At 32.7% G+C, this 15,105-nt stretch overlaps 1 protein-coding gene across 1 annotated transcript; it reads right to left on the bottom strand.

Annotated features, from left to right (window-relative positions):
* Positions 1 to 11,182: 11,182 nt before the first annotated feature.
* Positions 11,183 to 14,643, bottom strand: LOC134690713 (receptor-interacting serine/threonine-protein kinase 4-like). Its single transcript, XM_063550739.1, has one exon. The coding sequence runs from the start codon at positions 12,952 to 12,954 to the stop codon at positions 11,797 to 11,799; it is 1,158 nt and encodes a 385-aa protein (XP_063406809.1). The 5' UTR covers positions 12,955 to 14,643; the 3' UTR covers positions 11,183 to 11,796.
* Positions 14,644 to 15,105: the final 462 nt, after the last annotated feature.

Here is a 15,105-nt window from a genome sequence, read left to right as displayed (position 1 = left end):
ACAGAACTAGTATATAGTTATTTAGGGGCCGCTGAAGGACGCCTGAGGGTGCGGGAATTTCTCGCTACATTTAAAACCTGTTGGTGACCTTCTGCTGTTGTTTTTTTCTATGGTCGGATTGTTGTCTCTTTGACACATTCCCAATTCCCATTCTCAATTTTCCCATTTAAAGACAACATTACATGAAAGGACTACAATACAAATAAATGATAGAACATATCGGACAGAGAAACACTCCAATTATAGCTAACAAAAGGTACCAGGTTTAAAAAAACACTTATACGTCAAACCTTCTTTCGTCCACACAAGGCTTACCAGTGACGCTCAGATGAAAAAAGTTCGAAAGCCAAGACAAGTACATTATGGACCAAAAAGTCCAAAAAGTTTTGCCTAATACGGCTAGGGTTTCTGCCTGCAATAAGAACATCCTTGTTATTTCGAATTATTCATAATTTTGCAACTAGTGATGTTTTATAAAATGACTATATAATAGATATACATGATAACAACGAAGTAGAGATTAACTACACAATAAAAACGGATTCATAAAACTACCAGTCCCACTAGGCCACGATCGCACTACGATCTGTGAAAAAGATGTAAATTTTAATGATCGTAGTTTGATCGTGTAGATCGCAGTTAGGTCGTATCACGGTCGTGACGAGGTCTTCAAAATCGTGATGAGCGTGGCAAAACTTTGAACATGTTCAAAACAATCGTGGTGCGGTCGTGGCGAAATAAGGTCGTAGTAGAAGCGTAGTGAGAGCGCACTAAGATCGTATTAGGTCGAAAAGGTCGCTGTACCATCGTAATGAGAGCGTAGCGAAAGTGTGATTCTCTTCGGAGAAACTGCGCTACGACTTCTTGCAACGTTATTACGACCTCATTACGACCTTCACGTTCTCACCGCGACCAAACTACGCTTCCACTGCGACAATACCACGCTGTTCAAGACCATAGTACGATTCTAGCACGTCATTGCCGTCCTCATCACGCTCTTCGTACGACATACTACGACCATTATTCTCATTGTCATTTTCCCATAAAACATATTAATTCTCTCCAGGTTTTGTTTGTCTGTCTCTAACGGCTCAACCCTGCTTCTTGTTTTCATATAGATTAGACCGTTGGTTTTCCCGTTTGAATGGTTTAACACCAGTAATTTTTAGGACCTTTTATATCTTGCTGTTCGGTGTAAGCCAAGGCTCCGTGTTGAAGGCCGTATCTTGGTCTATAATTGTTACTTTTAAAATTTGAAACTTGAATTGAGAGTTGTCTCATTGGCACTATTGGGATTCGTTACTATCAGAGCTCCATTTGCCTCTACATCAACCCTAACACCACGCCAACGTGTTCTAGTAGATTTTGGTGCATGACTGTATTTTTTTTTCGAGGAATCTACGTATTAATCAGAAATAGAACTGAAGGAATGATAGTGTATTGATATGGAACACGATGTTGACGTTATTGCTGAGAGCGTAGTAGGATCGCGGTTTGAACGTAGTGTAATTGTAGTAAGAACGTGCTATAATCGCAGTAGAAGCGTGGTAAGATCGTGAGTCAATCGGATAACTCGTGGTATGGTCGTAGTGAGAACGTAATGAGCGTAGAAAGATCTTGATAAGCGTAGTAAGGTCGCAGAATAGGCGCGGTGAGAACGTGGTATAATCGTAGCGGGATCGTTGTAGAAGCGTAATGAGGAAGTAGTAGCATCGTGAGGGCAACGAAAATTTACATGTTCATGCCGCTCATACCCCGACCTCACCTCAATCTGAATTTAATTTAGATCGCGGTGAGCGTGGTGCGATCGTGGTCTAGTGGGACTGGGGCTTAAACCAGCACATACAAATTTACAGCCGAGTTAGCCAAAACCATCAACGTACAAAGTGACGTAATATATGAGTTTCTTAAACAATATCTCAAAAATAGGATAGACAGAATTCAGGATTAGATTTGCAATACTGATATAATATTTATCAATAACAATGAAAATTGCAATATCAATTAATATCAAATGGTGTCAGTGAACTATACCAATTATTTGCCCAAATCCACGAATTTGGACACAAATTTTAAATTTATTGGTTATACTTTTATTCATAAAAAGAAAACATGCTCCGTGTTGAAGGCCGTACTTTAACCTATAATGGTTTAATTTTTAAATTGTTATTTGGATGGAGAGTTGTCTCATTGGCACTCACACCACATCTTCCTATATCTATGGTCATTTATTGTTATTTCAAAAATCTATCTCATAATTTTCATTTATGCACACAAATTTGTTATTTCATAAACAATCTAACCATATTAAGGCAACTTTCAACGACTGATAGCTTGTATATAAAGATATGATTTCAAGTCCCCTCACGCATTCACGATGTCCTCAATCAGAACCGATTCCCTCACGCATGACAAAATGAAAATATAAGGTTTTTAGATTTATTACGATGTCGATCAACACCGGACAGCGTCCACGCCGCCCAAAACGACATTCATACCCATTTCCCGAATAAAAAGAAAACTTGATGTAGTAGGTCTGTTAATAGAACCGTTTCAAAATCTTAATGTCACTTTTTCAGGCAAATGCTCGTGCGGCAACTTATTTTGTTGGAGTTCACATTCACGTATAACAGTAAATGATACATGTATCTTTTCCTTAAAGTATTCGCCACAGCATAGCATTCTCTGATTTTCAATGTTTTGATCAGTCGTATAAGAAAATTGCGATTTAGAAATGTATATACCTTTTGAAGCGGTGACATTTGCTCCACTCAAGCACAACCGGAAAATCCTCTCACGGTTTTCATTGCAGAACCAAATGTTCTGCGGGTGTAGATTACCAGCCGTGATATTTTAAAACTATTATTTCGATAATCGTCAGAAGCACAATGACTTAATGATGCAGGACCTCTTTTATAAAATCTCCATCTGAATGTCACTACAAGAAATACTTTACTAAGTCTACTAGTTATCTTAAGGCAACAATATATAAGAATATTGTAATGACACCGTAACATTTTATTTGTCAAAAAATCTAGTGCAAATAAAAAGAAACAAATATACATTTACTACTGTTTACATTAAACTTAATTCATGGTTAACGAAGCTAGAAACTATTGGAAGTATAAGTAGTTTCTTTCTGTTTACATTCACCAAAAACCCCGTGGAAATCTCACATGCGTAGGTGCGTTCTTAAAGTCATGTACGTTCGTACAACAAAAATTACATTAAAAATTATATAATAAATAATTGTCCCGAAAAAACAGCTGTCATGGATGCAAAGGGCTCCTGGAGAAACAATAATTTTAATAAATATATATAAATCTTTGTAAGATCTAGTTCAAATATTTATAGTTTATTACTTGCTTTCCATCACGATATAATTTTCGAGACATTTTTTTCAAACACAACGTTTTCGTTTATTTATTTTTTATTTTTTTCTGTTGTTGTCTGTTGCCTTCTACCTTAAAAATCTCTTTGATATATTCTATGTCTCTCTTTTTATAGCTATTTTCATGACATTAGCCTAGAATATTTCTTTAAGGACTTCACATAATTTCATTTTATGAAAATCTTCAAATCTGTAAAAATTTTCAATTTAAGATCTTTCAATTATATTGGATATGAGCCAAACATTTACCTCAAACGACTTTTGCTAAAAGAAAACTCATTTGAAAATTTTCACGTGGGTTAACTTTGTAAGGTTTTGGTTAGAATTAAATTTACCAAAAACAACATGTAAACGATATGTTCGGTTATATTCCTATGGGAACGAACTGTGCGCCTCTCCTTGCTGACCTCTTCTTATTTTCATATGAATCGGAGTTCCTTCAGACACTTGTCAAAAACAAGAAGATCAAAGAAGCCAGGTTATTTAATTTCACTTTCAGATATATTGATGATGTTCTTTCCATTAACAATCCGAACTTTTCTGATTGGATTCCATTAATATACCCACCAGAACTAGAAATTAAAGAGACCACAGACACGGCTTCCTCCGCCTCATTTTTAGACTTATACCTCGAATTTGACATACACAGTCATCTCAGTACCAGAATCTATGACAAACGAGACGATTTTAATTTTGAAATTATCAATTTCCCCCACCTTAGTAGTAATATACCAACTTCACCTGCATATGGAATATACATTTCCCAACTTATTAGGTATTCAAGAGCTTGCAGCTCCTATTCAGACTTTGTAAAACGTCACCAGTGTCTGAGCAGAAAGTTGATGAACCAGGGGTATGTCAAAGAACGTCTCGTCCTTTTTCTAAAAAAGTTCATCGGAAGATACCCAGAACTTGTTGATAAATATTCCGTATCAACTTCACAAATAATACAAGATGGTCTTGAAGGATAGATTTTGCGTACTGACGTTTGTTATCATCTTAATTACGTATTATATAATTCTTTTATAAGTCTTTTTTAGATAATCATTTGAAGTGACTCATTGGTTATGTAAAACCACATACTTTGAACGGCAAAATTATTTCATTGATTGATATTACTTTTACTTAAGGATCTTGAATACTATGAATGACAAAACTATTTTATTCAATAATACTACTTTTTCTGTTTAGTCTGTTTTTCATGATATACATTTGACGTGAAACTGTACTTATGTATCCCGTCATACTTTGAACCACACCATTATTTTATTTATTATTATTACTTTTACTGTTAAGTCTGGTTTTTGGTATATCTACTTTACGTGAGTCTGTATTTATGTATGCCGACATACGACAAAATTATTTTTTATTTCTACCTGTGCGAATTTCAAACGCGCTATTTTACACCAGTAATGAAAACCTTCTATCATTTATGGGTAGACTTTACATAGATAAATTCAGCCGTATTTGACGTGAAACTGTTCTTATGTATCCCGTCATACTTTGAACCACACCATTATTTTATTTATTATTATTACTTTTACTGTTAAGTCTGTTTTTGTTATATCAACTTTACGTAAGTCTTCATTTATGTATGCCGTCATACGACAAAATTATTTTTATGTCTACCTGTGCGAATTTCAAACGCGCATTTTTAAACCAGTAATGAAACCTTCTATCATTATGGCTAGACTTTACATAGATAAATTCAGCCGTATAAGAAAAGCAAAATGAGAATGTTAAATTAATGTATGCCTTTTTGTGCTTCTTTGTTACATTTGTTGTTTATGTAGAGATATTAAGATGATAACACAATATTGACTGTTGTACCCCTATTTTTGACATTTTTACTCTTTGAGTATGTTTGTTTTGTTCATGCATCGTTGACAATTTAATGGAATTTGATGCGACTGTCATATAAGTGAGAGGTTTAGCTAGCTATAAAACCAGGTTCAATCCACCATTTTCTACATTAGAAAATGCCTGTACCAAGTCAGGAATATGACAGTTGTTACCCATTCGTTTGATGTGTTTGGACTTTTGATTTTGCCTTTTGATTTTTGATTTTCCTTTTTGAATTTTCCTCGGAGTTCGGTATTTTTGTGTTTTTACTTTTTTCGGTGAAATATGTCAATTTCAATGTCATACGAAAAACTGTATTTACTGCACCAAAGTATTCAGATTATATTATCAGGCAATAAGATTTCATAATCTAATTGAAATATTGATAAAAAAAAGAGTTGTCTTTCTTAGAGATTGGAAATAAACTGGTAACGCCATGGCTAAAAATAAAAAGACAGACAAATAACGTAGAGAAGACAAAACATAGAAAACTAAAGACTTAGCAACACGAACCCCTACAAAACCTGGGGTGATATCAAGTGCTCCGGAAGGGTAAGCAGATCTTGCTCCACATGTGGCACACCTCGTGTTGATAATGATATTACAAATCCGGTAAAAATTCTTTTTCGGTAAGTCATGTAAATACTTATCGTGAAAAGTGGACTGTAGTTACGACATTAGGAACATATCTGATATCATTTGTGAAACGGTTATCATAACGATTAACCGACTCGTGATGGCGTCCGTAAAATTTACGCAGGCATGTTTGAAACTTCACCATTTGAAACTATTGGTTCAATAGCCTCCTTGTGAGCATCAATCCTCTTTTTCTGATATGACGTAAAAAGACTAACAACTCATTATTATAATAAGTTGAAATTTAAAATCTATTGTATATAAATGTATATATAAAACAAAGGTATGAACGTTGTTTTCAATTTACACTTTTTTATACAAATTATATACATAAATATTTGGAGGCAAACGTTTTCAACAAATTGTCGGCAATCCTATGCCGACCTAATCTTATTTTCAAATAGTTCCTTCAGACATTTGTCAGAAACAAGAAGATCAAAGAAGCTAGGTCATTTAATTTCTCTTTCAGATATGTAATACTCCCTAACGTGTCCTTCACCCAAAACGTGTTCAATTTCCCCAAACAAACGTGTCCATAGTATTCAACATTCCCCTAACGTGTCCGATTTCATAACCTCCAATGTGTCCGAAAATTGCTCTTCGCAAATACGTGTCCACTATTTAACGCAGGAACGTCTCACGTCTTTTAACGCTTATACATGTATCATTTGTGTATGTCCTGAATGACATCAATAACGTTCACGACAATTCAATGAGGGGGGATGCAGAAGATTATGTTGTCATTTATTAACATTAGTTAGATCTAACTGGTTCAGTGCCGGTTTTTAATGATTATTATAATTGCTAATTTAATCTGTAACTTATGAATGAACTTTTGACTGAAATTGCTTATTGTTCAGTTGTTAGTATCTCATACTCATATAGAGCGAACATACAAATAATTATAAATTCGAATTAATTGTGTACTATGTAAATTATTTTGTACTAATAAACTCTGATGATGCCTTTTATATTAATCCGAATATTGCATTGCGGGCATTCAGCAGAATTGACTTTCTTTCTGTCGACAGTTCTACTACTTAAACAGCTCTTTTCATCATAGACGGGTTATCAGGTTTTTTAATAAATTTTAGGTTTCCAGCATCACTAAAGGCACACAATCAAAAGACCCAACGTCATGTGCCAAATATTGCATGCATTATTTAAACGACACCATGTTAACAATACCTATACTGTAAATAGGTTCTACAAAAGTATTATTATACCGGGAATTTAGGGTTTGGCTTAAAATTTTACGGTTATTCAGGATTTTAAAATAGTTGGGATTTTAATGTAAAAAATTAAAGAGAGAATAAAGACTCATTTTTGTATGACTTCAGTAAGAAACTACTTCAATCTCCCATATGTAATATGATGCGGTTTTTAATCAAACGTGCAGAAATTTAAAAAAAAATGTTGTCTTCAAAAATACAACTGATGACCCCATGCAAGAGTGAAATGCTATAAAATGTTAATGCGCAGAGAGAGTGACATACTTTCTACACGAGGTATCTTATTTAATATCTATAATCTAACTGAGTATGACTGCTTACATTTACATCCAAAATAGCTGAACGGACACCCCCACTTTAATCCAGGTTATACTGTTTGTTATAAAAAGTAACTCATTTTTTTTTAAAAATTAATGAAAAAGCAAAATGAGTATACGTTAATGAAAAAGCATTAACCAAATAACATACGTTTTTATAATATGGACACGATTTATAGTTCCAATTAAAGAAAAAAATAAGCTTGATAGGGACATGTTTGGGAAGTGAACACGTTTGGGTGTTTTTTTAAATAAATTAATACGTTTGGGGGTTTATAAAAATGACAAGCTTTGAAGCCTTTTTACAACTATTTTTACAGAAAAACAAACACAGCTACGACAAAATTCTTCAAACAATTTGGCAGTGAAAAGGAAAAAAGCAACATTTAATTAATAATTTATACAATGTCTTATAAAACTTATTTGTAATTATCTTCAAAATATCTAATGATGAACAGTACATTTTGACCTATATTTATACAGTTCTATATATCTTATAACAATCAACACTGAGGAAACAGACGATTTTCAAATAACGTACACGATTTTGTCATATACCAGCAGACTATTTTAAGGCTTATATCAGCAGCCTGGTTTATAACTTTTAACACGAGAAGTGCGTTTCGTGTATCTAACCAATGGGCGTTTGATTAAATTATTAGATGTGGGATTAAGGGGTATAAAGCAGAATACGAGAGGAAGTGATTAAACAATGTTGATCATTGGAAAAAATAAACAAACAGGATTTGGAATTTGAGATATTAACATTTCCATGTCCTTCCTTACAAGTTACCCACTTATGATGTCAGTTGAATCTTAAATACATTTTATTTTTATAGAGCATCGTTATCCAGCCCAAAACTGACTGCCTTCTTCTAAATGAAGGCATTATTAGTATACAGCTGTTCGGAATTCATAACATCGATTGAGAAAAAAACAACAACACCACTTCGCTTATATTTTCAAATGGTATATACAACTATGAGAGGAACCTTATATTTTTGTGATCTTGATTGTTTTTTTTTAAACAAAAAAAAAAGCATAACAAAAAGTATATTTTTTGTAAATGAAATAAACTAAAAATTGGTCTGAGGAATGCGAATGCAAAATGAAACGCAAATCTGTTAAACATAATACAATGGCATTGGGACTGAACATTTTAATCATTTAAAAGTTTTATAACCGCATTGTAATTTGGGCAACAAAACAATTGATGAGTTTCCCAACTTCAACTATCAACAATTAAATCAGACTACACATAATAGCTGTTTCTTCATGTGAGGTTTTTCAAAATAAAACTTGAAAATAACCTTTCTTAAGGTCACAGAAAAATACATCTGAAAATAGTTTGTTATTGTCTTTTTATCTTTTCAAAACTAGTTGATATGGTGGGTTTTGCTCTTCATGTTTTCTCTTTCAGTCATTCAGCTATGCAGACGGTGTTAAGAGTCACATTAAATAACGAAACACTGTCGTCGTTATAACAACATATTGTGTCGAGATAACAACATCATTTATAGTACACGGCTTAACAATAGGACGAGCATACGAGCAGACAACGATCTGTATCATAGTTGTTACACATAACTATTACTTGTAAATCTGTTAACTATTTGAGTAATTTTGGTATTTAATGAAAGCATCATGACTTAAGGGTCACTGTTCACAACAATTATTCAGGTTTATTTAAAAAATTTAAAAACAAACAGAAATTCAAATAGGAGGGCATATTTGTATGTAATGAAGATCGGGAGTACTTGATTTTAACCGGTGCGTGCTACATAAAATTTCAAAACCAGAACGAATAAGATATAGTTTTGAGATAAATAGTGTGAATGCTTGAATTATCAAAATTTAGCATAGAAAGCAATTGAGCTTTGAAAAGTGTTATTCCTTAAGGGGAAGCAGATGAATAGATAAAAATGTATACATATGAGTAACACTTTTCAAACTGTACATAATTACTAGTTGAAACATTTGTAACAGAATCTTATTTCTACACATAGAAAAAATATATATATTACAGAAAATTCGAGAAAGAGGAGTCAATAGTGTAATGATATAGTAATTATATTATTTGTTTATCTTGGCCTATTTTTTTTTGTCGTATAACATGTATATTATGTTTACATAACCCTTATAGTTGTTTATGTCTAGCAAAACATAAGTCAATGGTAATAATACCATTACGTGACAAATAAATGCAAGAACACTCAAAACAGAGAAATAATGATGAGATATATATTGAAATATAAACATTAAAAATTTTGCTAAAAAGATGCTGATATGCAACAAGACAAGATCTTCTGACATAAAAGTTAATAAGTGAATGGAATTTTGAAATAGAAATAACTGATATTAAACAGCTGCACCATGAGTGCATGATACGCACGTTTTCAAAGAAAAAAATATATTACTTCTTAATGTCATATCAGAAATTTATCAAAAAGTTTTAGATACGGTGCTTCTGATCACCAAATGGGTTATCTGGAAAACTAGAAACATTTAAAATATTAAAATTAAGAGATAAGTAAATCGTAGATTTTCAATATGTTAAACATGAAACGCAATTCTTCTTCAAATCCTCTATACTACACACGAACAATGAAGCCTTTTCTACTATGTGCGACATTTTTGTAGTATAAATACCTTTTTAGTGGTCAAGCCATTGTAATGACCACTGTAATACTAAATAAACTCTCCTATACATTGCTGTCATCTCCCTTTATGTATATATGTATTATGTATTTTCTATTGTGTATTGTATACTTAAATACTTGTAACACGGACATTTGTTCAGACATGTAGTATTAACAGGTACATATTATAAGCAAATATTTACTGACCATATATTTGAAATACAAATCCTTTTGGGCAAACAAAATCTTAAATCTAGTTCTTATGAAATAACTCCATATTTCCTTTTAGCTTTACTTTAACGAAAGGCACGTGGGAATAGATCACTCGACTAGAACCTCAATGTAAATATAAATTAACATTACAAAAGAATTGTTTGAAGGGCTATAGAATTTAAACTGTTATTAGAGGTAGCTCTTTGAGAGATAATAAAACCCGATAGAATGTTTACTATATTCAAATGATTATAGTTGGTGTGAGGTGTAGATATAAAGATCATAGATTAAATTGCATGTACATATATACAAAGATAGATGATTTTTATAAAGATAGATGTTGCATGATTATTTAAAATTGGAGGTTTCTTTCTTACTTGTTTTTCCCCCCGACAAGTGAGCCTGACAGTAAAAATTTGGGACCCCTTTTTTTTTATTCCTTGTGCTTAGGATAAAGGTAACAGGTGATTATTAATAAAATATGTTAAAATTAAAGAACAAATTTTAAAAAAAAGTAAAAAAATTAAGGTATTGCAACTTAATCGATATAAGTCAGACCCATAAGTTAAATAAAAACTGTTCGAAGTACTGTAAGGATATTGTATAAAAAACTGGAAAATCATCTCTTTTTAATAATTACAATCTCATATTAAAATGAAAAACTTAAAATCTAAAATTTATAAAATTCGATAGGGAGCTCACGTTAATAGATATGAACAATCCACTAACGTGCTCAAAGCATTTTTTAATTATTGTTCGACAACTGGACAATCACCTCTTTTTTAATGAATAAAACCCAAAACTTCGCAAAGTAAAATCTATAATTTATAAAAAAAAAACAATTAAAAAAAACGAAAGGGAGTTCACATATAAAGATACTGAAAAAAATCACCAAAGTTACATGAAATCTTCTCAAAGCATATTTGAGTTATTGTCTGAAAACTGGAACATCCCACTTTTTATGAATAAAACTCCAAAACTCGGAAACGTTAAATCTAAAATATTTTAAAAAATACGACAGGGAGCTCACGTCAACATAAATAAATATTTCACCGAATTACATGCAACTTTGTTAAAGCGTTGTTTATGTAATGTCCGACACGTCCGGATATCAGAACAAATGGACGACCAACGGGCGTATAATAACAAAAGCACAACTCTTACTAACATAAAGACAAAAACATGAAAAAGTGGAAAGTTGTCTCCTTGACAATCAAAGATACTGCAAGCCAAACAACGCCTACATTTTGATTTGTATCTTATTTAACCATGTAATTATAATAGAAATGTCTTAAATTTGGACGAATTAATGAGGAATAATTGAAATCTTATTATTTCGATGGTACCGATAAATTTTGATGTAATATGTGTATTGCAATGGCTTTAGTATTAAACGTTATACATTATAGTTTAAGTTGAGGAATTTGAGAGAGAAATTCTATGATTCATGATGTTTTAAACAATAATTTGTTCACAATAACAAACATCCAACATGTCCAATGGTACACAATTGTTGTTGAATACCTTCACAATATCATACAAGAATGTTTCATACTTCTTATTTCTCTATGAGTTATACCAGCATCGTTCAATAACTCCACAACTTTTGTATGTCCATTTGAATATGCTGCATGCACAGCCGATTGTCTATTTGTATTGTCATTCGCTGTTTCTACATGACTATTTATTTGTTTACCGTTAATATTAAGTACGCATTTCACTGTGTCATGGTGGCCTTCCTTACAAGCTAGATAAAGTGGTGTATCACCAACATTTGTTGTTTCATTTAAATTTAAACCAACATCAACTAATAACTTTACTACTTCTGTATGACCATTTGAACAAGCTAGATGTAAAACTGACCATCCATCTTCATCTTTAATTGTTGTATCTACACAGCTATTCAATGATTGGCCGTTTAAATCAAGTAATAATTTCACGGTGTCATAGTGACCTCTCTCACAGGCTAAATATAATGGTGTATGCCCATCATTCGATGCGTCATTTACATTTAAACCGATATTAAGCAATAACTTCACTACCTGCGTATGACCTTTCAAACAAGCTGCATGTAAAACTGACCATCCATTATTATCTTTGATCGTTGAATCTACATAATAAGTTAATATAAAGCTATTCCAATCGAGTAAGAATTTGACTGTATCATAGTGACCGTTCAGGCATGCTAGATAAAGTGGTGTATAACCGTCAGCTGTTGTGTCATTTATTTTAAAACCAGAATCAATTAATAACGTTACTATTTCTATATGTCCATTTAAACAAGCTAAGTGTAAAGCTGGCCATCCGTCTTTTGGGTTAGTCGTTCGATCAATAGACCCTTGTAATGTGTGTTCTCTTAAATCAAGTAAGTATTTCACTGTGTCATATTGACCATTCCGGCAAGCTAGAGATAGTGGTGTAGCTCCAACAATTGTTGTGTGATTTACATTCATACCGACATCGATCAACAACTTTACTATTTTTGTATGTCCATTATTACATGCTGCATGTAAGATAGAGAATCCATGTTTATTTATTGTATTGGTGTTAACACAACTATTGTTTGTTTGGCCGTTTAAATCAAGTAATAATTTCACTGTTTCATAATGACCTTTCTGACAAGCAAGATGCAGCGGTGTACTTCCAATGTTGTTCTTCTGATTAACTTCCCTACAAAGTTTCATGAATTTTCTATTAGTCTTAGAAAGTCCTTTTGGTAAGCTTTATGTAAATCCGTTTGTTCATCTGTATGTCTTAGTCTTATCTCTACATTATATGCAGACAACAGTAAACTGACTAATTGTACATTACCATTTGAACAGGCAAAGTGAAATGTGTTCTCATTTAGGTCGTTAGTTATACCGATATCTGCTTTGTTGTCTATTAGTAGTTGAGCCACTTCTATGTGACCATTAAGGCAGGTTGCAGATAATATTGTCGTTTTCGATGCGGTTTTTGAATTGACGTCTTTATGGTTCTTCTTTAAGTTTTTTACTACTGCAATGTGACCGTTTTCACACGCGACAAAGAACGGAGATCTGCCTTCCTTGTCTATGGTTTCAATGTGGTGCCGGCATTTAACTATAAAGTATTGTACAAAATCAATGTATCCTAAGGAGGACGATACAAACAACGGTGTAGCTCCATCTTTACCGGGAACATAAGACATTTTTTTACATCTGTCCTGTTCCTTTAAAAACGATAAAAGTAGTTTTCTATATGCCTCATTTTCTGTCTGTATGCTTCCAAACACTTCCCAGTAATATCCTTTCATTGCTTCATGATATTGTCTATTAAAATGATTAATTTCTAGCTCCGGTGGGATATATACTACAAAAGGAAGACTACTTCTACCCAATGACATAAGCTGAATGCGATTTGCGATGAATTTAATGTCACCATGCTTTATTAAACATTTCATTATAGATGGTGCAATGGCTGCTGATATGATGTCAAACATTTTATCGTGGATTGCTGTATAGATATTCTCTGTCTCAGTTATATAAATACCATTGAGACGCTCAAAACAGTTTCTAATAGACACCATTGAAACGACTGATTCAATGTGGCAGTTTTTGCATATAGTTGTAAGTAGCTGCTCCATATTCTTAGATCTAAATTCATTTTTACAACATGTATTATTCTTTAGAACAAAAGGAGAAAGACAGAGAAAAGATATTTCAGATTTGATTTTCATTTCTAAGATTTCCTGTTCAATAACTTCAATAGGATGAGTAAAGAAATTCGGATTTGGTTTTGTTTTTTTGCAGAACAAAGCACACAAAAGAGGGAAAAAATCATAGAGACAAATATTTTCAATATCATTCAGCGTGTTCTCAGGTACATACGATAACGCAATATCTCTCATTTCATCTGGAGAGTTTTTATATTTTGTACTGAAGCTGCATTGTACAAGTGAGAAACAAATCAGTTTTGGGAATGCTTTGTGACTATATATATTCTCCCTGCACGTGATTATAAACTTAGTCTTTGATTTGTTGGAGCCGTCACTCTTGTCATCTTTCTGATGACTTGATTCAATTAACATATTTAATTTACCATCAATTTGTTCCCATGAGTCTGCTTTATGCTGATTAAGAGCAAATTTACCGCATATATCATCAAATACAAAAACCTGATTCTTCTCTGTTATAAAATGCATTAGGATCTCTGAGGGATCTTCACAAGGAATTATTTCATATCCCTCCTTTTCTAATGTCAAAGCTACATGATGAGCGGCAACGGATTTTCCACACCCTGGGGATCCAGTTATAACAACACCCCTGTTCTGGTTAAGTGATTTAAGTATAAATGTAATTGCTGAGGTGGAAACATATTTCTTGTCTATATCTCTCCAGCTTGTCAAAATTCTGTTGTGTATTTCTGAGAAAAAAAATCATCCTTTTTATCATCGTTAAGTTCTTCTACATATTTGATTGTTAATTGATATTATACTTACACGTGTGACCAAATCTAAATTACAAATATTCTTCTCATTGATACTTATAGTTAATTACTAATGTTAGACTAAAAAATATGAATCAGCATTTAGTGAATAAGTCTAGACCATATAGACGCCATCTAATAAAAAAATTATATAACCTTCGAATATTAAAAAGATGTGGTATGGTTGCCAATGAGACAACTATCCACAAAAGACCAAAATGACACATATATTAACAACTATAGGTCACCGTACGGCCTTCGATAATGAGCAAAGCCCATACCGCCTAGTCAGCTATAAAAGGCCCCGATAAGACAATGAAAAACAATTCAAACGAGAAAACTAACGGCCTTATTTATGTAACAAAAAAATGAACGAAAATCAAATATGT

This window comes from Mytilus trossulus, chromosome 11, assembly GCF_036588685.1.
Source record: "Mytilus trossulus isolate FHL-02 chromosome 11, PNRI_Mtr1.1.1.hap1, whole genome shotgun sequence".
In the NCBI taxonomy this organism is placed as follows: Eukaryota; Metazoa; Mollusca; class Bivalvia; order Mytilida; family Mytilidae; genus Mytilus; species Mytilus trossulus.
This window is presented reverse-complemented; position numbering and strand designations above follow the sequence as displayed.

What these genes read in the sequence shown, in the direction of transcription:
- LOC134690713 (XM_063550739.1), bottom strand. Translation starts at nt 12,954, where the DNA reads ATGAAACTTTGTAGGGAAGTTAATCAGAAGAACAACATTGGAAGTACA.